Source organism: Diabrotica virgifera, chromosome 3, assembly GCF_917563875.1.
Source record: "Diabrotica virgifera virgifera chromosome 3, PGI_DIABVI_V3a".
In the NCBI taxonomy this organism is placed as follows: domain Eukaryota; kingdom Metazoa; phylum Arthropoda; class Insecta; order Coleoptera; family Chrysomelidae; genus Diabrotica; species Diabrotica virgifera.
In genome coordinates this window covers 200,810,293-200,831,587 of record NC_065445.1, presented here as the reverse complement: position 1 = coordinate 200,831,587, position 21,295 = coordinate 200,810,293, and the positions used below count along the sequence as shown (strand labels likewise).

General features: G+C 33.5%; 1 protein-coding gene across 1 annotated transcript in view; it reads right to left on the bottom strand.

Moving 5' to 3' along the window:
* LOC126882676 (dynein axonemal intermediate chain 3) overlaps nt 1-21,295 on the bottom strand; it is a 302,917-nt gene that overhangs the window by 116,169 nt on the left and 165,453 nt on the right. The window contains exon 8 of the mRNA XM_050647651.1: nt 15,071-15,257. Within this exon, the coding sequence (XP_050503608.1) occupies nt 15,071-15,257 (187 nt within the window). The remainder of the gene's footprint in view (nt 1-15,070; nt 15,258-21,295) is intronic.

Sequence of the window (21,295 nt, the reverse complement as noted above, 5' to 3'; positions counted from 1 at the left end):
TCACAAAATATTGCCGCCCAAAATTTTTGATTAAGTTTGACAATTTATAACTTTATTATTTGTACTCCGATTTTCAAGATTCTTGCATCAGTTTATAGGTACATGTTTTCATGTCGTTTGTTATTATTCCGGTAATAAAAATTTTTTGCTCAGATAGCATTATACGGGGGTGAATGGAAGCGTTGTATTTTCTCCTAACTTTAAAAATTTAAAGTGGAAAAATTTTGTGGAAAAATTGGAGGGTTGATTTTGCATACTCCTCCACCAGAAATTCAACTTTTGATGTCTACTTATCGATCCCGTGCTCTGAGTTAGTAAAGAAATCTATATTATATTCCGCAAAAAAAACTATACAACCATCTCCCTTTACAACTTACATCTGCAACATCTTTCCCCAAGTTCCGTAAAATAACAAAAGCCCATCTATCTAGAACAGTGGTTCCCAACTTTTTTCCCATGATCGCCCCCTTAGGCCGCGTTCAGAGTGGACGAGCAAAGAGCAAAGAGCAAAGCGGAGAAATCAAACTCATACTGGGAAATGGAGGTACACAGAGTGTTAGCAAAGAGCAAAGCGGCGAAACCAAACAAGTTTGATTTCTCCGCTCGCATCCTTTTTCCATGTGGTGAGACCGCTCCCGTCTGAAAAAATTTTTGATTCGGATTCTTTGTCAATTCCTATTCAAAAATGTCGCCTTTAAACAAATCTGAAGAGCACCGGGCGGAATTTTTGGGCAGAAATTGTTTAAACAATTTTATCTACTCTATGTTATATTATGTGTAAGTTTTTAGTTTGTGAAAACTGTCATTCTAGATAGCAGTGCGTGAAGTGTTTAAAGTGAGCGTGAAGTAACAATGTATTTTAAATGGGACTTACTTTTTCGCACTGTTTTTAACACACTTTCATATAATCAAATAACTTTGGCGTTGTCATGGTGATGACATAATGAGCAATAAATTACAACAAAAGTTTTTACAGTTTTGTGGTTGAATAGAAATGAATTCCAGTGAGGAATAGTTACAGATTTTTTATTTGTTTATGGTAGAGTAGATAAAATATTGTATGAAACTGTGCGTGAAGTACTTTTTGCGAACTTACGCGATGTATAGCACTCGCTCCGCTGTCGCTCGTGCTCTAAATATCGCGTGCGTTCGCAAAAAGCATACTTCACAAACTGTTTCATAAATAACTATTTTTAAACAAATACAAAAGATCACGTTTTTTGCTCCGGAACATACATTTTTAGGTATTTTGGGTTATTCTAAACAAAAAAGGTATCTTGTAATTTTTCCCAAAAATTAATAGTGTTTGAGTTATAGGCGATTTAAAATCTGAAAAATGCGAAAATACGCATTTTCGAGGCTTAAAAATTCATATTTCAATTAGTATTTTTGAGGTTGCCAGATACTTAAATTGATTATTAAACATTCAGCTTCGATTCTGAAGAGTGATCGCGTCTAACCTTAATTTATACCGTTATTTTTTAATTGTTAAATATGCGTGTTTATCCGATTTTTTTGCAGGTGCGGCGCGCTCTATTTCAAAAATCTCCTATTTCCTCCGAAAATTATTTTTTCTAGATTTTTTGGGACATTCTAAATAAAATAAATTTCTTGACATTTTTCTCAAAAGTTAATAGTTTTAAAGTTATAAGTTAATAAAAAACTCATTTTTGGATTTTAAATCGCTTATAACTTTAAAACTGTTAACTTTTGAGAAAAATGTCAAGAAACTTATTTTATTTAGAAAATCACAAAAAATCTAGAAAAAATCATTTTCGGAGGAAAATAGGAGATTTTTGAAATAGAGCGCGCCGCACCGGCAAAAAAATCGGATAAACACGCATATTTAACAATTAAAAAACAACGGTATAAATTAAGGTTAGACACGATCACTCTTCAGAGTCTTGAAGATCAATATTTACACTTCAATTTAAGTATCTGGCAACCTCAAAAATACTAATTTAAATATGAGCTTTTAGGCCTCGAAAATGCGTATTTTCGCATTTTGCAGATTTTAAATTGCCTATAACTCGAAAACTATCAATTTTTGAGAAAATTTACAAGATGCCTTTGCTGTTTAGAATAACCCACAAAACTTAAAAATATATGTTCCAGAGCAAAAAAACGTGATCTTTTGTATTTGTTTAAAAAAAATTGTTTAAACAATTTCTGCCCAAAAATTCCGCCCGGCACCCTTCAGATTTGTTTAAAGGAAATTTTAAAATATTTTTAAATAGGAATCCACAAAGAGACCGAATCGGAAATTTTTTCAGACGGGAGCGGTCTCACTACATGGACTACTGTGAGAGTAAAGAGCAAATATCCTACCGCTCCTATCCATACTGCCGAGTGGAAAAGAACTAAACTCTCGTCTAGCGTAACTACCCGCTATTAGCACTTCTTTGCTCTTTGCTCTTTGCTCTTTGCTCGTCCACTCTGAACGTGCACTTTTTGCTCTTTGCTCTTTGCTCTTTGCTCGTCCACTCTGAACGCGGCCTTAGACAGGTTTCACCGGTTGTGAATACTATAATCGCCCCCCTCCCCAATTAAATTGAAACCAAAAATTATTCAGTACAATATTTATTTATTTTTACATTTCGTAAAATGATACATGGTAAGTCATCATTCAATCTTCGCTTGTCCACTGCTGGACATAGATCTCTCTCATAATTTTTCCTCTATTCCGACCTTGTGCCTCTTGCATTTTGTCCACGTGTTGGTGAACATGGTTAATAATAATTGTTAATTTCTCCCTTGGGGCTGGTGATACTCACATAATTTCTTTATGTCTGGCTCAATGTTGGTTAATAGCTATGTACCTCAAATCCCCTCCAAGGTGGAGGCAATATGTTTGAAGATCCTCAGAATAACCACATGATGATTTCTGGGGAATTTGGTCAGACCTCCTCTCTGTATATTTTCTTCAAAAATAGATAGTTTGTCAATGAATGCTCCGACTACTCCCTTCGCTTTGGCCATATTTATGTTCTTCCTTTGTAATTCCAGATTCGTTCCATTTAATTTTTCAGAAATATCTGCTAGTTAAGCGATGTCATTTCGCTTCTCTTGTAGTGCTGTACTCAGTGTGGGGTGAGTAGTTATCAGAAATTCGATAATAGTATCCATGAGACTGCAGAACCGCCGTAAGCAATTCATTAAATATGAATGTATTAAATATCTCATCATTTTCTTTACAGAGTGTCAGAGTGTACGAAATATTCCATCATTCTTTGGTTTTGCTTTAATTTTATTTACCTCATCTATGACAAGACCAATATTTACATATGAAGCACAGACATGGACCTTCACGAAGGAAAATATGGAAAGAATGGCCAATACTCAAAGGGCAATGGAAAGGAAGATGTTGGGTATCAAGATAAGTGACAAAAATAAAAATACATGGATCAGAAATAAAACCAAAGTGAAAGATCTAAACAAACATGCAGCTACTCCCTAGTTAAAAACATGATAAAACAACAGACAAAAAGACGGAAGATGGAATGAAGCGACAATCCACTGGAGACCTTGAGACCGTAAAAGAGGAAAGGGCAGACCACAGATGAGATGGTCGAATGACCCAAAAAGATACGCTGGGACCAGATGGACAGGATTAGCACTGAACGAAAAAGAGTGGAAAAATAAGGGGGAGGCCTACGTTCAACTTTGGACAAATGAAGGGCAAAAGATAGATAGATGACAAAACGACCACAATTTTGGCCGTACACTCTTTGTTGGAGTCAGATAGGCAGGGTCGGTACTTACTCTCGTCATTCTTATCCCACTTCTACCCCTTTCTCTTTTGTGCGGATGTTCGCCCAATAAGAAAGCTCGATAAAAGGAAAATGCAGAATTAATTATAATGTATTACTTACCTCTAGAATTAAGTTGTATCATGATTCATAGCCCTCTGTTACTAGACGAGATGTTTGTGTTATTATTGCCTGCATTGGTGTACATTTAATTACTTTTTATTATCCTATGGATACCCGATCGAAAGTATTGTTTTTTATCCTCATTTCTCTTTTCCCAGATGCTAATCGCCCACCTTATCGTCCCCTTTTCTCTATTGCCCCCCATATCGCCCCCTTCGCTCTATCGCCCCCCTGAAAATCTCAAATTGCCCCTAAGGGGGCGATAGCCCCCGGTTGGGAATCACTGATCTAGAAGACCATATTATTCAATAGAAGAGTTTCTTAATGACTACAGTCCGTTCGCAATTTCTTAAGAGCACGAAATGAGGGTCAAAGTCATAAAACAGCCGTAAGTGTCGTAAAATCATAGGCGGAGGTTCCTGAGGTATTTATTAAAATTAATGTAGATTTACATTTAGTTTCCTTTCCAAAAGGTTTATCAATATTCTATTTTGAATAAAATAACGTTTTTAATAATTATTTACTTAGCAAAAAAGAATTAAAACGTTCACGGCTAATGTTTGATAATTTAACCGTTAAAAATTTTGTAAATAAGATTATCTTTAGAGATCTCTTTGCATATTTCAATACTAACCTTCAACGTACATTATTTAATGTTAAGACGTGACTTATGAAGAAACTTAAAATTTTGACTTCTGTACAAGTACAATAAATAATATGCAATACCTCTGGAATTCATACCTGAAGCTGAAGCTAGGTATAGAGACACCGTCTTTGGCGCTTTGGCATCGCCTCTTAGTTTATATTCGAAACTTGAATTGAAAGGGTGCTATTAGGAACGAAAACAATTTTTTTGTTTAGTACGTTTTTGACCATTTAATCGAATATTAATTTCTTTTGCGAATTTTGTGCAGTGCGTGAGTAGTGTTTTTGGAGTTATTCTTCTTTACGATCGTGAGTGAAATTTTTTAATTCCCTGGCGCATGCGCACACAGACAGTATGTAGTTCGTTGCTAATCTTTCAAGATAGGTATGTATATATCAGCGCAAATAAGTCATTAAAAGAATATATTAGTGTTTTTAGTAAATGTATTATTTATTGTAATTTTTGTGTCTTTGGATTTGTCTTCGTCGGTAGTAAGATAATAAAATATCTAGGTATAACATTTTTATACTTCACTTGATCTATTTGTCACCGTGTTGTGTAATTATATCCGAGACGTTACTCGTTACTTATAAGGAGCTCGATAGCTTGGTTAGTAGAGCATTGGACCAGAGATCGAGAGATCCCGGATGATTCATATTTTTTTTTTAATTTTTGGTTGTTTTAATAAAAAAATTTTGAAAGTGGTAGGTAAGAAAGTTAGTTTAATATTTAAATAAAATACAACTAACCTGTTAAGTATATTATTTATTTCGTTGAAATTATATAATACGTACGTACAAAGTACACACACATTCTTTTTTTCCATATTCCTACAAACATATACTTACCTTTCGTTCGTGCTTGTTTTTGTTATTGCTTGCGATGGCTTCATCATCATCAACGTCATCAAGTTTTACACCGGTGCTATTGCGTACAGTCAGTAAGTCTATTCACCAAGAGAGAAGACTATTGTCCTGACGTTCACGAAGCTCTGGTTTTTCAGAATCCCACAAACACTGTTCGGAACATAATCGAGAGTTGTGCCAACATGACGGACGTAGCAGAGTCAACAATATATAGGTTCCTATCAGAAAGAAAAAAACAAGGTATAGCTAACCTAAACACAAATGAACACTTGAAGAGGGGAAAAAGCCTGTTGAAAATAATGAATTTGCCAAAAATATTATTCGAAGGAAAATTCACGGATTTTTTTTTTCAAAAAAGAAATACCCAACCTTAACAAAATTTTACAAGAAGATAAAGACGATCCGGATTTGCCTAATATCGGACGAACCAAATTGTGGGAAGTTTTAAAAGAATTAAATTTCCGGTGGGAGAAATCAGACCGAAAATCAGTTTTGATTGACCGCGAAGGGATAATATGTTGGAGAAGATATTATGTAAGATCCATACGAAAATTCCTGGCTGAAGGAAGGCCAATCTACTAGCAGGACGAAACTTGGGTAAATGCAGGTCATACTCTAATAAAAATTTGGTCAGATAAAAATATATTAAGCTCCAGGCAAGCGTTTGTAGAAGGTTGGTCTACTGGTATTTCCCCAACCTCTGAAAAAGGTAGTAGATTAAGAATTTCTCACATTGGCAGTGAAAAAGGATTTCTTAGGGATGGTTTGTTGGAATTTCAATCCAAAAGCACAAAAGACTATCACGAGGAGATGACAGCTGATGTTTTCGAAGTGTATTTTGAGCAGATGATTGAACATATACCACCAAACTCAATTATAGTATTAGACAATGCACCTTATCATTCAAGACTAGTAGAAAGACTTCCAACCACTGCGTGGAAGAAACAAGATGTCCTTGACTGGCTGCGGAATAAGTCTCTGCCTTACGAAGATGGAATGGTTAAAGCAGAACTTTTAAAAATTGCCCGGCAACACAAATCTAAGGACAAGAAATATGTAGTTGACAAAATGGCGGAAAGGCGAAACATCACAGTCCTTAGACTTCCACCCTACCACTGTGAAATAATCCAATTGAACTCATTTGGGCCCAAATGAAAGGTTATGTGGCTAGAAAAAATACATCATATAAAATACAAGTTGTGCGTGAATTGTTATATGAGTCTTTAGAACATATTACAGAACAAAACTGGCGAGATGCAGTAAGACATGTAATGGAAGAAGAACAAAAAATGTGGGATCTTGACAACATAATTGATGCGACTGTAGAGATACAACCGATAATTATTAACCTGCAAGACGACTCGGATTCCGAAGATAATCCTGTTTATTTTGAATTTGAATAGTTTTGTAATCGTAATTTAGTTCAGTCATATAGTCGAAAAAAAAGTGAGTTACCTGGAAAGTTTTCCGGGAGTTTTAAAAAATGGTTATTTTGTGGATTTTATGCTCTTTTTGAATTTCAACTTTGCTACGTCGTATCTCCGCCGCTCGCGCCGCCATATTGAAAATATGGCGCTAAATAACAGTTTTTTGGGAATACATCCTTTCCGACGCATTTTACGAAAAAATCATTTATGTACAAAATAAAACTAGAAAAAATGTCCTACTAAATTTCGGTCTGCGATATCTCGATCGATGCTTAGGACGAAGTCGTTTCTGGTATATCAGGAACTGCAAAACGAAGGAGATTGCCCTAAATTTGTAAATTATAAATACATCATATGTGGATTAGGCCTACAGGGGAAACCACAATAAAAAAAAACGCGCCGCTTACTCTACCTCCAGGTGGTGTGGAAATTAGTTTTTTTCAAAACGTCTATTGAAATATATTTTGCAGCGCTCGTACGCCAAATACGATTAATTTTATGAAAAAATTCAAATTATGTAAATTGTGGGAAATTTTTTCTAGTTTAATTTTTTACATAAATGTTTTTTCGTAAAATGCGTCAAAAAGAAGATATTCCCAAAACACTGTTATTAGGCACCATTTTTTAAATATGGCGGCGGAGATACAAGGTAGCAAAGTTAAAATTCGAAAAAAGCATACCGAAATCCATTAAATTACCAATTTTCAAAACTCCCGGAAAACTTTACAGGTAAAACTACCAAATGATTGGACTAATTTGTATAATTTAAAAATAGGTATTAGTTAAATAAATGTATGTTTTACAAACTGCAAGTAACTTTTTATTTTTGAATTGTTTATTTTTGAATAAAATATAGAAATTTTATTAAAACAAAAATACAATTTACCTACGTAGTTACCGTTTAAAAAATATATTTATTTAGTTTAAACAAATGTTTTAATTATGGTAGGGGAGCAAAGTATTCTACATGTGCAGTCACTCGAGCGCTTTGGGGACCTATTGGGTTGTGATTATTAGGTCCTAAAACCAAAAAAAGTTAAGTAAAATTTTCCATTTTAGCGGGCGCTTGCCATTTTTTAATTAAATTTTCCATTTCCATTAATCGTTTTTTCCGAATATAGCGCCATCTATCCATAATTCGAAAAAATGTTTCGAATAAAAGTTGCTTATTTTTATGCAGAGAATTCAAATCTGCAATAAAAAATGGGGGCTCCCATTTAAGATTTTAAAGTAACCCCCCACCCCACCTCCGTGGGGGGTCGCGTTTGGTACCATTCGATATATTTTTCAAAAATATTAAATAAGTGTATTTTGCAGTTTTTCGATCTGATGTTTATTTTACTAAATATCGCGGGATTTGTATTTAAAATTTAAAATTTACCCCCCACCCTCTCTGCGAGGGGTCGTGTTTGGTATCTATCGATAGATTTTTGAAAAATATTGAACGTGTAGTTTTTAGTTTTTCGATCTGACTTTTATTTCGCGAAATATTCGCCTTTTTCTTGTGAAACTTTGTGACTCACCAATTCCCTTACGCCCCGCTCAAATCGTCAGATTTTTTAAATATACACTGTTTTGCATGTACTTAACTTACCTTATCTTAATCTGACAATTTCGAGTATTTTTAAGGATAGATTTTTTTTTTCGGGCCCCCCTAAACGAACTCCCCTGTGTTAAGAGCCAATATACGGCAGATGTACATCTGCAGGGTACCACGTTTCTCCCCATATGATAATCTGACGCGCTCGAGTAACTGCAAAAATCCCCGCTTGGGCTCCCCTACCATTATATACTCTACGGCCCTGGTCAATCATCTGTAACCAAATATACCTACATAATCCGATTTAACTTTTACAGGTCTATTGTATTCCTTCAGATACAAGGTGGGTTAGTCGAAAACGTCTTAAACTGCCAGTTTTAGGTTGGATTCCGTTATTATATCATTTTACCTGTCCTCTCTGTATTTCAGCCCACTAATGAGGGTCAAACTTGTACGTGCTTGTACTGAGCTCTTAACAATTTGCGAACAGACCATAACTAAGAAATTACAGTAATGTACAAGTAACTAAAGTATATTTATCTATATTTGGGTGTCACATACAGCAGTTTAAACTTATTTTTTTAATATAATAATAATCTTTATTAATTTCACAGTACAAGAATTAAATACATACATTTTAACTTTATATTCTACGTTTTACATTATTACATTCTACATTTTAACTTTACATGTTAATCCTGGAAAATAAAGAAACATTTACTCACTACCCGTTAAAACCTATTGGTCGAACACGCGGATAGTGTGTGACAATGTTTAGTTATTGAATATAGTATGTGTATACTAAATGCCAAGGTACAAACATTCTATTATCTTACATGTATTTATTTATTTTCTTTTATTTTTTTATATTATAAATAAAGGAACTGGGTAAATTTAACAAACCACTGTATTGCAAACATTCTTTTTTTTATCATTTTTTTTTATTTTTTTTAAATTTCATTCACTTGTTAAGTCAATCAAATAACTTATGTACAATATTACGATCAAGGTTCAATACATACTTTTTGAATATAGATTTTACCATACTTAATGAATTAAGAGTATTAAAATATATCTTGTATATGTTCGGCAAGTGATTAAATACTTTTGGAGCAAGATACATGGCAGATCTCTGTCCTATTGATTTTTTAATATTTCCCAATTGTACGTGTTGGTTGGTTTTAGTGCGAGTCTCATAGTGATGAGGTAATGTATGAAGGATATGTTTATGGTTGTATGTGTATAATACCAGGGAATACATATAAAGTTGCCTCGTATCCATTACGTTAGTATCACAGAATAATAAATGAGACGGGTATGTCATTTTTTTGTTAATTATTATTTTCAATATTTTTTTTTGTAAGATGTCGACTTTCTTTAAATAAGTTTTTTGTACACCGCCCCACCCAAGTATTCCATATCTAATTCTAGATTCAACTAGTGCATAATATAATATTTTTAAATATTTTACTTCTATTTTAGATTTGAGAAATTTGAACTTTGAAACCAAGGCTCTCAAACACTTTGTTATTTGATCTATGTGGGCATCCCATCTTAAATGAGAGTCGATTTTTACTCCAAGATATTTTATATTGTTACTTGATTTTATAATTATATTTCCTTTCGTGTTTTTAATTGTTATAGCACTATAAGAAGGTAGTGATACTTTGTAACTGCAAAACGGAACAAAAAAGGGTTTTTCATAATTAATTGTTAAACCTTTATAATTAAACCATTTTATTAGTTTGTGCATATCTACATTAATTTTATCCCTTAAATGTTCCCAACTGTCTGCGCTATATAAAATTGCAGTGTCATCGGCAAAACTGATTATCTTTCCCTCAGTATTAAGGTTATATAAATCGTTGACATGGATATTGAATAATAGTGGCCCTAATACTGTACCTTGAGGCACCCTGCATCTTACGTGAAGTTTTTTACTATTGATATTATTTATCCTAACAATTTGTTGTCTATTGTCCAAGTAAGATTTCAGTAGATTATAAGCAGTGCCGCGTATTCCACTATTTTCTAGTGCCTCTAGTAGTTTTGGATGGCTTACAGTATCGAAAGCTTTTGCGAGATCTAGAAACACACAAGCAGTAGGTTGGCTATTGTCAATTCGATTATATATTTCATTGGTGAGTTCTATAATTGCGTCGTTTGTTGAAAAACCTTCACGGAATCCAAACTGAGAAGACGATAATATGTTGTGTTTGTCAAGAAAAGATGTTAATCTGATTTTAAGACATTTTTCAAAGATTTTTGTTAAAGTAGTAATTAATGAAATTGGTCTGTAATTTGACAAACTTAGTTTATCTCCTTTCTTGTGTATAGGAATTACTACCGTTTCTTTAAATTTGTCTGGGCATTCACCAGTTTTAAATATTAAATTTATTAGATCCATCAACGGTTTGGTGATTTGTTTATCTATAGTTCTTATTGTTTCTGTTCTAATGTTGTCAATACCGGGTGATTTGTTCGTTTTAAGTGTTTTAATAATTCCCTCAATTTCGCTTTCCGAGACCGGTCTTAAATACATAGAATGCATCACGTTATTATATTTAGGGAGATACGATGTCGGTGGTATTATTTTTTTAGCATAAGATTCTCCAATTTCTGTAAAATAACGAGCAAAAGAATTAGAGATAGCTCCACCATCTGTTACAGTAGTTCCTTCTTGTGTAATTATTTTTGTAATATTTTTTTCAGTTTCTTTACCTGTCAAAGTTTTAACAATATTCCACAAGTTTTTGGAAACATTCTTGTTTTTTTCAATTTCATTTCTAAAGTAATTTTTCTTGGCATTTTTTATTAATATATTCAGGTGTTTTCTATAATTTAAATACTCATTTTTTTGTTAACGTTGTCAAGATCTTTGACATGTTTACGATACAAAAGATTTTTTGTGTTTATGGATTTAACCAGTCCTGCAGTTATCCAACTTTGACGCTTCATTTCCCGTCTTTTGTGTTTTTTTATATAACTGTTTTTTTCTATAAGTTTATTTAGAATTTCACATAATAGATTGCATTTAATATTAACATTTTTAGAGGCATTATATTCGCACCAATCATAACTTTCTAAGTCTTTTTTTAGTTCTTTGTGATTGATTACGTGTTGTTCTCTGACTAGTTTTTTATAACTATTTTTTAGGTTAAGTGGTAAACAAATAACAGTCGCTTTATGATCAGTAACGTAAGTTTCCACTACTGCTGACTTAGATTGTCCATGAATTCCCTGTGCTTTTAAAAAAATATGATCAATGCAACTTTTAGATTTTCCTTGTATTCTTGTAGGTATATTTGTTGACCATAGATTCAAATTGGTATTCATACATCAAGTTAAGATATTCGTAAGCATGTTCGTTATTTGTATCCTTAATATTAATATTAATGTCCCCGAGTAGTATATGATTCGTTACCCGTTCTTGTTTTTGTTGTTCTAAATATTGTTTTAAGTATTGAAGGAATTCTTCCACATCACCAGATGGTGAACGATAAAGACAAGTAACTAGGATTTTGTTATTATTTTCTAATTGAATAAGTAATTCGATTGCTTGAGAATGCCCAATCATTACCTTTTTATGCGAAAATGTAATGGTTTTCTTTATATATACTGCCACCCCGTCATTCCTATTGAAGTTTGAATCACTATACAAGAATATGTATTCATTATTATCGTAATATTGCACATCACATAGTTTAAAAGTTTCAGTTAGTACTATCAAATCAAAGTCTGAATTTAGTCTGAATATTAGTCTGAATATTAGTTCCTATGTTTGTATTTTATTATGTTGTATGTTCAATTTGCAATTTATTTTAATTTTGCAATATTGGTTTTGATTTTTGCTTTACTTTATTAACTTGTATTTTTTAATATTGACGATTTATCAAATTTCAGAAAATTGTATTTGCTATTGTTATTTTTTTTTGACTCTATGTTAAGCTTTGCCCATACAATTGTATAATTTTCAGTGACGATAAAGCATATTTCTATTCTATTCTATAAATTCTAGATTTTCAGGGGGCTGACACATACTCAAACATGACAGGTATAGCTTCCTTGAGCTTTTAGTGGAGGGGAAGATCAAAGGAATACGTCTTAAGCATCTTTTTTCTCTTCAGCTTTCATCTGAAGAAGAAAATGATACGTAGTAATATTGACCTCTTCTGAGAATAATAATGTCCATTGTCAACCATATTTATTGTTGTTTTTTGTGCTACTGGATTGAGAACTTATTTTGTTTCTTGGTAGATGTCTCTACGATATCCGGGGCATTTCCTTCTTTGCAATCCAGAAAGGCCCAAAGCAAGGTACCTGGTTGAATTGGAGAGAAGAGGATATGGGACTACTGATGAGGGGAAAAAATCCCTGAAACCGGTATAGACTCTTCCTGCACTGTCCGCTTTAACTATTTTATAATGCTGCTGCATTTTCGGATTGCAAAGAAATTGAAAATGTTTATACATTTTTAATTCATTTACTCTTTTGTGGAGTACTTGAGAAGCTTTCTCGTTGGAACTTTACCATGCTGAGCAGATGGGACGTGAATTATTTAAAATTCCCTCATCTTAATGTTCGTCTGGGCACCCGTATGGCTTATAATTTTTGAAAGTCACGGGCGTAATAACCAGAGAACTTCCACCTGTTGCCAATCTGGTGGTATGAGAACGATATTTATTGTCATTTTCTGTACTGTTGGATTGAGAGCTTATTTTGAATTTCATCCTATTTGTAAAAGAAACAAGCTTCGTTTTATTAGCATTTACTGCGGGTTTTTCTTTCTACCGCTAGGCATTTCTTAATGCTGCATGCCGTGAGCAATAATAGTGTCAAGCTTATTTCCTTCTATTATGTCCAAAACGGTATAGCTTAGAGCACCAAATTCCTCGCCTTTGAGCTCTGCTAACCGATCATTAACCACCACTGATTAACCACTACCATTTACCATTACCACGGTACAAATAATAAAACTCCTTGAAGACAATTTTTTTGTTGTTTTTATAGTGATAGACTGGTTCCACAAATAGGTAATATATATTTCTACCTCAGTTGGTTGAATCAATTTCATGATGGAGTTCTATCGGACTTGAGTTTAATAAACTACTATCTGGCATCTTTTGACTGCTAGATACCTTAGATTCTCTTCAACACCATAGATCCAGCGAAGACTGGTATTTCTGGATGTTTCTGTCTCCTGAGGTCTTCTCCATTCTTGTGCAATTGTTATGCATGAGGCATGTCTATTTAAGCTTGTCTTATCTTCATCTTCTACGCTACAAGGTCAAGTTATCCATACATGACTAAAATCGTTGTTATGTCCTACATGTCACATCCCTTGTTCATGAACAATTAGGAAGACCTTTCTTAAAATTTTTCTTTCCCGCATACTTCCCTGAATCTCACTCTTTTCTTAATGGATAGTCCCATAGAACACACCAGGTCTTCTTCTTCTTCTTCAGGTGCCATCTCCGCTACGGAGGTTGGCAATCATCATAGCTATTTTAATTTTTGAGGCAGTAGTTCTAAATAGTTGTTTTGAGCTGCATCCAAACCATTCTCTCAGGTTCTTCAGCCATGAATTTCGTCTTCTTCCAATGCTTCTTCTGCCATCTATCTTTCCTTGCATTATGAGTCGCAGGATGCCATACTTCTCGCCCCGCATCATATGTCCCAGATACTGTAGTTTTCTTTATTTAATTGTAAGTTCAACTTCCTTCTCTTTACCTATTCTTCTCAGTACTTCGTTGTTCGTAACTCCATCTACCCAGGAAACCCTCATAATTCTTCTATAGGTCCACATTTCAAAGGCGTTAAGTCGTCTCATTGTCTCTACATTTAACGTCCATGATTCCACTCCATAGTATAGTACACTGTATACGTAACATTTTGTTAGGCGTACTTTAAGAGCTAATGTTAAATCTTTGCTACATAGGACCTTTTTCATTTTCATAAAATTATAACGTGCTTTTTCGATTCTGACTTTGATTTATGCAGTGTAGTCATTATTTTCTGTTATAAGTGTTCCTAGGTAAGTGTACTTTTTTACTCTTTCGATCTGTTGGCCCTCTACTATTAAGATTTCTTTAGTATTATGGTTGTTTTTACTAATTTTCATAAACTTCGTCTTTTTGATATTAAGAGAGAGTCCGTACTCCCTACTACACCTTACTATTTTACTCATGAGTCTTTGCAGGTCTTGTAAACTATCGGCTATTATTACTGTATCATCTGCATCTCTGATGTTGTTAACTAAGACTCCATTTACTCTTATGCCGACTGTTTCATCTTCCAGAGTTTCTCGCATTACCTCTTCAGAATAAGCGTTAAATAATAGAGGTGATAGAGGTTTAATTCTTACTATTGCCCGCTGATTGTAATACAGGTGTGTTATTAGTCTTAAATCTCTTTCATCTAGGTTTTTAGTTTGCAGAATTTCCATGAGTCGATCATGTTTTACTTTATCAACCGCTTTATTGTATTCTATAAAACAGACGTAAAGAGGACGGTTAACATCCAAACATCTCTGTGTCATCACGTTGAAGGAGAATAATGCCTCTCGGGTACCCATACCATTGCGGAACCCATATTGAGTGTCACCAGTGAACACTAGGTCTTACTACTTTATAAAGATAAGTTATACATTTTTATCCGTTAAAATATAAATAAAATGAAGTTTATTTAATAGCTAGTTTAATTTAGTCTACACACACTACCTGTAACTGGTCCTTTGTGTGAATACCGATGATCTGATAAGGCCGTAGGTCTTACGATGGCCAAATCGTAAATATTCTTCATCCATGACATTAAAGAATGCATATAAGCTCGGTATTTTTGTTGCGCAGTAGTTAACACTTCAAGTTCTTCGACTTTGTGAAGTTTATTTCGTATATCCCAAATGATCTACAGAAATATGGGTTATTGTAGGATTAATCTCTAAAGCTGGGTACGCACTTGAGCACGAATACGCATGAGGCAAGCCGAGGCCGCACCGAATGCCTCGAGTCGGGACAGTGCCGGCGCTAAGGTATAAGGTGCCCGCCTGCAAAACTAACACAGTCGCCCCCCGCCCACACATACACACACACACACACACATACACACAGATACTCGTACAACAGCAACCTCGGGCCTCGGGGACAGTATGTCTGTTCTAATGGAGTAGTGAGACCCACTGGAGCTCACATAATGTGAGCTCCACACTCTCGCCGAAGTCGAGCGAGGTTCAACAAGTACGAGAGTGTAGACGGCCACCTTGTGCAACTTTGCCTCGCTTCGTTCTACTTTCGTTCTCTGTCGGTCTGGCGCGTCCGAGTCAAAGGGATCTTTGTCGGTATCGCACCGCTTGAATGTGTTTCTCGCGAAGTAGAACGAGTGTGTAGAGAGGTACTTCGGATTTCGGTCAACTTTGGCGAAGTAACTTCGCCGAGAGTGTGGAGCCCGCTTAACAACTTGCAAGAAATTTGAAGAAAATAAACAAAGCATTGACATTAAGAGCAAAGTTGTTTGGTTGAAATATGATATATCTGACCAATAAATTATATTACTACATGGTAATGTGAGCTCCACACTGTCGCCGAAGTCTATCGAGGTTCAACAAGTACGAGAGTGTAGACGGCCACCTTGTGCAACTTTGCCTCACTTCGTTCTACTTCCATTCTCTGTCGGTTTGGCGCGTCCGAGTCAAAGGGATCTTTGTCGGTATCGCACCGCTTGAATGTGTTCCTCGCGAAGTAGAACGAGTGTGTAGAGAGGTACTTCGGATTTCGGTCAACTTTGGCGAAGTAACTTCGCCGAGAGTGTGGAGCCCGCTTAAGAATTCTATGGGGCATTGCATATTTTTGTATATTTTACAATTGTGTGATATGCAAAACTAACAAACACAGATTAGGGTATTAAGACGAATCTAAACCACATTTAAAAAATTACATTTTTCTATTTTAGTATTTTGCATAACACCAACAGAAAAAACTCATTCTGGCGCCCCCCAAACAGGGGCGCCCGCCTGCAGTGCATCCCTTGCAGGCCCATTATCGCCGGCCCTGAGTCGGGAAACCTGTATGAGGATACGCATCCCACATGAGGCTTGGCGCAGCCAGCGGCGGATCCAACATCGTTAAGAGGGGGGGCCGATTGGCTAAAATGAAAATCGGATCGAAGAACTGAAAAATACCTGTTCATTAATTTTTAAAAATCTATCAAATGACACCAAATACGACCCCCCACTCCAACCCCTGGAGGTGGGGTGGGGCTCAATTTTAAAATCGAATTGGAAACCCACAGTTTTTATTGCAGAATTGGATTCCTTACGTAAAAGTAAGTAACTTTTATTCGAGACATTTTTTCTATTCCATAGAAATAGAATAATATAGAAATAGTCTGTCTCGAGAAACACACTTCCAAATGAAAAACTAAAAAGCACGTGTTTAATATTTTTCAAAAACCTATCGAATGACACTGTATCGTGTTTGGTGGCATTCGATTATTCGATAGGATTTTGAAAAATATTCAACTTGTGTTTTTTGATTTTTCATTTGAGAGTGTGTTTCTATAGATATTAAACAATTTCTATAAATTACCTATGGTATTACGATAAATCGTTTTTCAGATTATAGCGCCATCTATCCAGAATTCGAAAAAATGTCCCGAATAAAAGTTGCTTACTTAGAAATACAAATCTGCAATTAAAACTGGGGGTCTCCATTAAATATTTTAAAGTTACCCCCATCCCACTTCCAAGGGATTAAGTAGGGGGTCGTGTTTGGTACCATTTGATAGATTTTTAAAAATTATTGAACACATATATTTTTCATTTTTTCGATCCGATGTTCATTTCGCGAAATATTCAACGGTTTCGCTACTTTTGGGTTGGGACACCCTATATATAAATTTGATGAAATAAAAATAAATATATGTAGTGAATTATCATTGAAATTTAAAAAAACCTACAAAATGAGACTTTTATAAGTTAACAACTTACAGTGTTTCGGAAATGTAATAATGAATTAACCGAATGTAATTTTCAAAAAATCAAAATACTTTACTTTTTTCAAGGCAAAAAAATTCATGTCGAAATAATAGTTTTAATTTTATTTCGTAATGAGAAAGTACGACACCTCATTTAAAATCGTTTTAAATACTGATTACAAAAATGTATAATACGTACATGCGCAAAATTTTGGTCAAATGCTTTTTAAACGCACTTTTTTTTTTCGAATCCTGAGAAAACTAATACGAGAACCTTTGAAAAATTTAAACGCAGAATAAAATATTACATCATTACCGAGGGCCAAAAGTCCATTAAAATAAACAAAAAGTTTCTTTTGAATGATATATTTTAAATTAACACGCTGACGGACAGATCGTCTATAGACGTCCATTGATGTAATGTGACACAACGTCTATAGACGTTGCATTTTCCCCTATTCTACTTTGCAAAATACATATAGTGTCACAACACTTGCTTATACATTTGACGCACTGTCCGTCAACGTGTTAAAAATCATACTCAATTTTCTCTTTTTTTCACCCCTGTAACTTATTAAAATAAACATTATAGAAGTTTTCAGGGACTTTAGACCCTCGGTAATAATCTAATCTTGCATTTTGCGTTTAAATTTTTCAAAAATACTTATTAGTTTTCTCAGGATTATAAAAAAATGAATGCATTTAAAAAGCATTGGACAGACATTTTGCACAAGTTTTTTTTTATATTTTATTCTGGCCTTGGTTCAGAACCTTTAGCCACGTAACTACATATTATTATACAATTATTATTCGTTCATAAGTATTAAATTGTCCAGTATACACTTAAAAATAAAAAATAAAAAAAATAAAGCTTACAAATAACAATGTTAATAAATACAACTATATTATTTTTTTTTCTTTTTCACTACGGTAAGAACTAAAAACATACATAGGTTACAAAATAATATAATTAATTACAGTAAATATCTCATTCATACATTACATAATACAAAAGAAATACCTATTCATTCAAACGATTAGTTTTACTTTCACACTTTTAATTTAATTTTTTGAAGAAATGTCATAATTAGTTTAAAAATTTTAATGTTATCCACACTTAATAGCACATTTAAGTCTAGGGGAGTACTTAAACCTGCTTTCAGCAATTCTTGTAGCAGCCACATACTTGCATTGAGATTTAAGGGACAGTTAAAAAATATATGATTTAGATTAGCTATGCTAGTTCCACAGTCACATCTGCCTGTTGGGAGAACTCCGATTTTATGTAGATGCTTCGGGAAACATCCATGATCTACTTTTAATCTTAGGATGGTCGACACTGTATTTCTACTTAGTGCAACAACTTTGTAAAATTGGTTAACAGCTACTGTTGGTTGTAATTTAAACAAATTAGTGCCTGTACTTTCACCGAACTGAATTTTGCACAAGTATTGCCTATACATTTTTGTAATCAGTATCTCAAAAGCTTTTAAATGAGGTGTCACATGATGTACTTTCCCATACGAAGTTTAAAATTTAATTTATTACCATAATTTTATATATGGATGATTGCATCCCGCGACATAAATGACTATCTATCGTACTCGTGTAGAAATACTCACTTCTGTCAAACGTGATATAAAATAAACTTATATAATATATAAGACATACATTTCATGCATATAAGACATACCTTTTTTCATAAAACTCTCGAAAGTAGAATTGATATTTACTGCATCATCGTTGATTTTTATCGGACACACTGAAAAATCGCATGACTTGTTTTGAATGCTCTCAGAACTTAAAAATTTGATCCAAGATCAGTAGGTCACATAGTATGATCTATCTGATAAGATGTACCTTGTACATATTTATTATCATAATTACTATTAATATTATTACTTACCCAAATTACGTTGATTTTTAAAAAAATATTCAGTTATATTGCGAAATTTGAATTTTTTACTTTTTAAGTTCTCGGTAGAAGCTTCTGATTCCTTTCGTTTATTTGACATCTTATAACTCTTCGTAAATCACAAACTATATTAATATAAAAAAAGAAGAATAAACTGAAAATACTATTAATCTCGCTAACATTTTACAAACTAAGATCTGTACGAATCAGTAGAGATGTTACTTGGATCAATACCAAAAATACACTAATTGACTAATTACTAATAATTAATAAGGGTGTTCTTTTTTCGTGGTCAGCTAAATCGGCGCGGCGTCTGAACATATTTATATTTTCGGCGAATTAATATAGTTTTTGCTAGGCGCGCAATTTTCGAGAGATTTTCGGCGATTCTGTTATCTGCAAACGATTTTATAATTATACGTGGAGATGCTTAAGTATGCGTTCACAGTATATAGGATTACATATTTTTTTAAATGTTTATTGTGATCATTTTTAATTCTTAATATATAAGGATTATAAATTACTCATTTCCAAAAATACTGGCGTCCCTGGCCCGTTTTACCCAAGCCCATACATACTGTGCCCATACTAATAAAATATATTTATATATAATTCATAATTCATATAATATTGTAATTTTAAAACTGTATAATCCATTTGAACAAATACATGATTCTTGTAATCTTTATATTATAATTTAAAAGTAAATCACTTGGGTTGAGAGGGGGGGCCGATCGCCCCCATCGCCCCCCCTGGATCCGCCACTGGGCGCAGCAGTGATCCATTTTTTCTTCCTGAGGCCGCGAATATGTCGAACGAACGATTGTCTCTGGCTTGTGCTAGTTTTATAATCATTTATAAATTATTAAAAACTAAAAAACGTAAACAGCAGAGACGTATACGGTCCTCCCAATTTTATAAAAAGAAGAGGCGTGAATAATAATAATACTTCGTTTTTGTTAAACGACCCCTGTTAGCTGATAAAACTGACAAGTTTAATAATTTCACGAGAATGTCCTAAGAAGATTTTAATTTTATTTTGGATTACATAAGAAACATAATAATGTTGTTCTGAAGCTATTTTCTTGTGGCATTTTTACAATTTTAACTATTTAGAATGGGAAATAAGCCACAATATTATTAAAAAATGATTTTTATTAACGTTTCGACGCCCAAATCGGGTGCCGTTGTCAAAATACAAAATACTATTAATATAAACAAAAATGTTGTTGCTTAGTAAAAAAATTCTTCTAATAATTTATTTAATTTGACTCATTTATATCGGCAATTCAGATACATATGATACATTTTAAAGTAGAAGACTTTAAAATGATATTGCCAATATTTATGAGTTGCGTTCCTGGGACGACTTTACTGAAAGATAGTTCATTCGATTACATTTCATTGTAATCGAATGAACTATCTTTCAGTAAAGTCGTCCCAGGAACGCAACTCATAAATATTGGCAATATCATTTTAAAGTCTTCTACTTTAAAATGTATCATATGTATCTGAATTGCCGATATAAATGAGTCAAATTAAATAAATTATTAGAAGAATTTTTTTACTAAGCAACAACATTTTTGTTTATATTAATAGTATTTTGTATTTTGACAACGGCACCCGATTTGGGCGTCGAAACGTTAATAAAAATCATTTTTTAATAATATTGTGGCTTATTTCCCATTCTAAATAGTTAAAACATAATAAGTAAAAAAATACAAATTTTAGAAAAGCTAATTTCTTAACTCTGGTTTTTTCTCTTCTGTAGGATCCCTTCAAGCTATTTTTTTTTTAATTACCTCAGTGCTTTTTTAACAGACTTAGCCAGTTGTGTCCCACTATCTTCTTTTTTTAATTTATTAGAGATATAATAGCTAGGGTTACAAGGATTCCATAGTATTTCCATATTTTTATATTTATCAACAAGTTCTAAACACAACTCTTGGCTCCATTCCATTTTTTATAGGTAGATTTATAAATTTGTCTTAAATTTTTAAGTTTATATAACTTTCCAATCCAAAAGAATGAATATTTCAAGATAAGAAATAAAATTCGA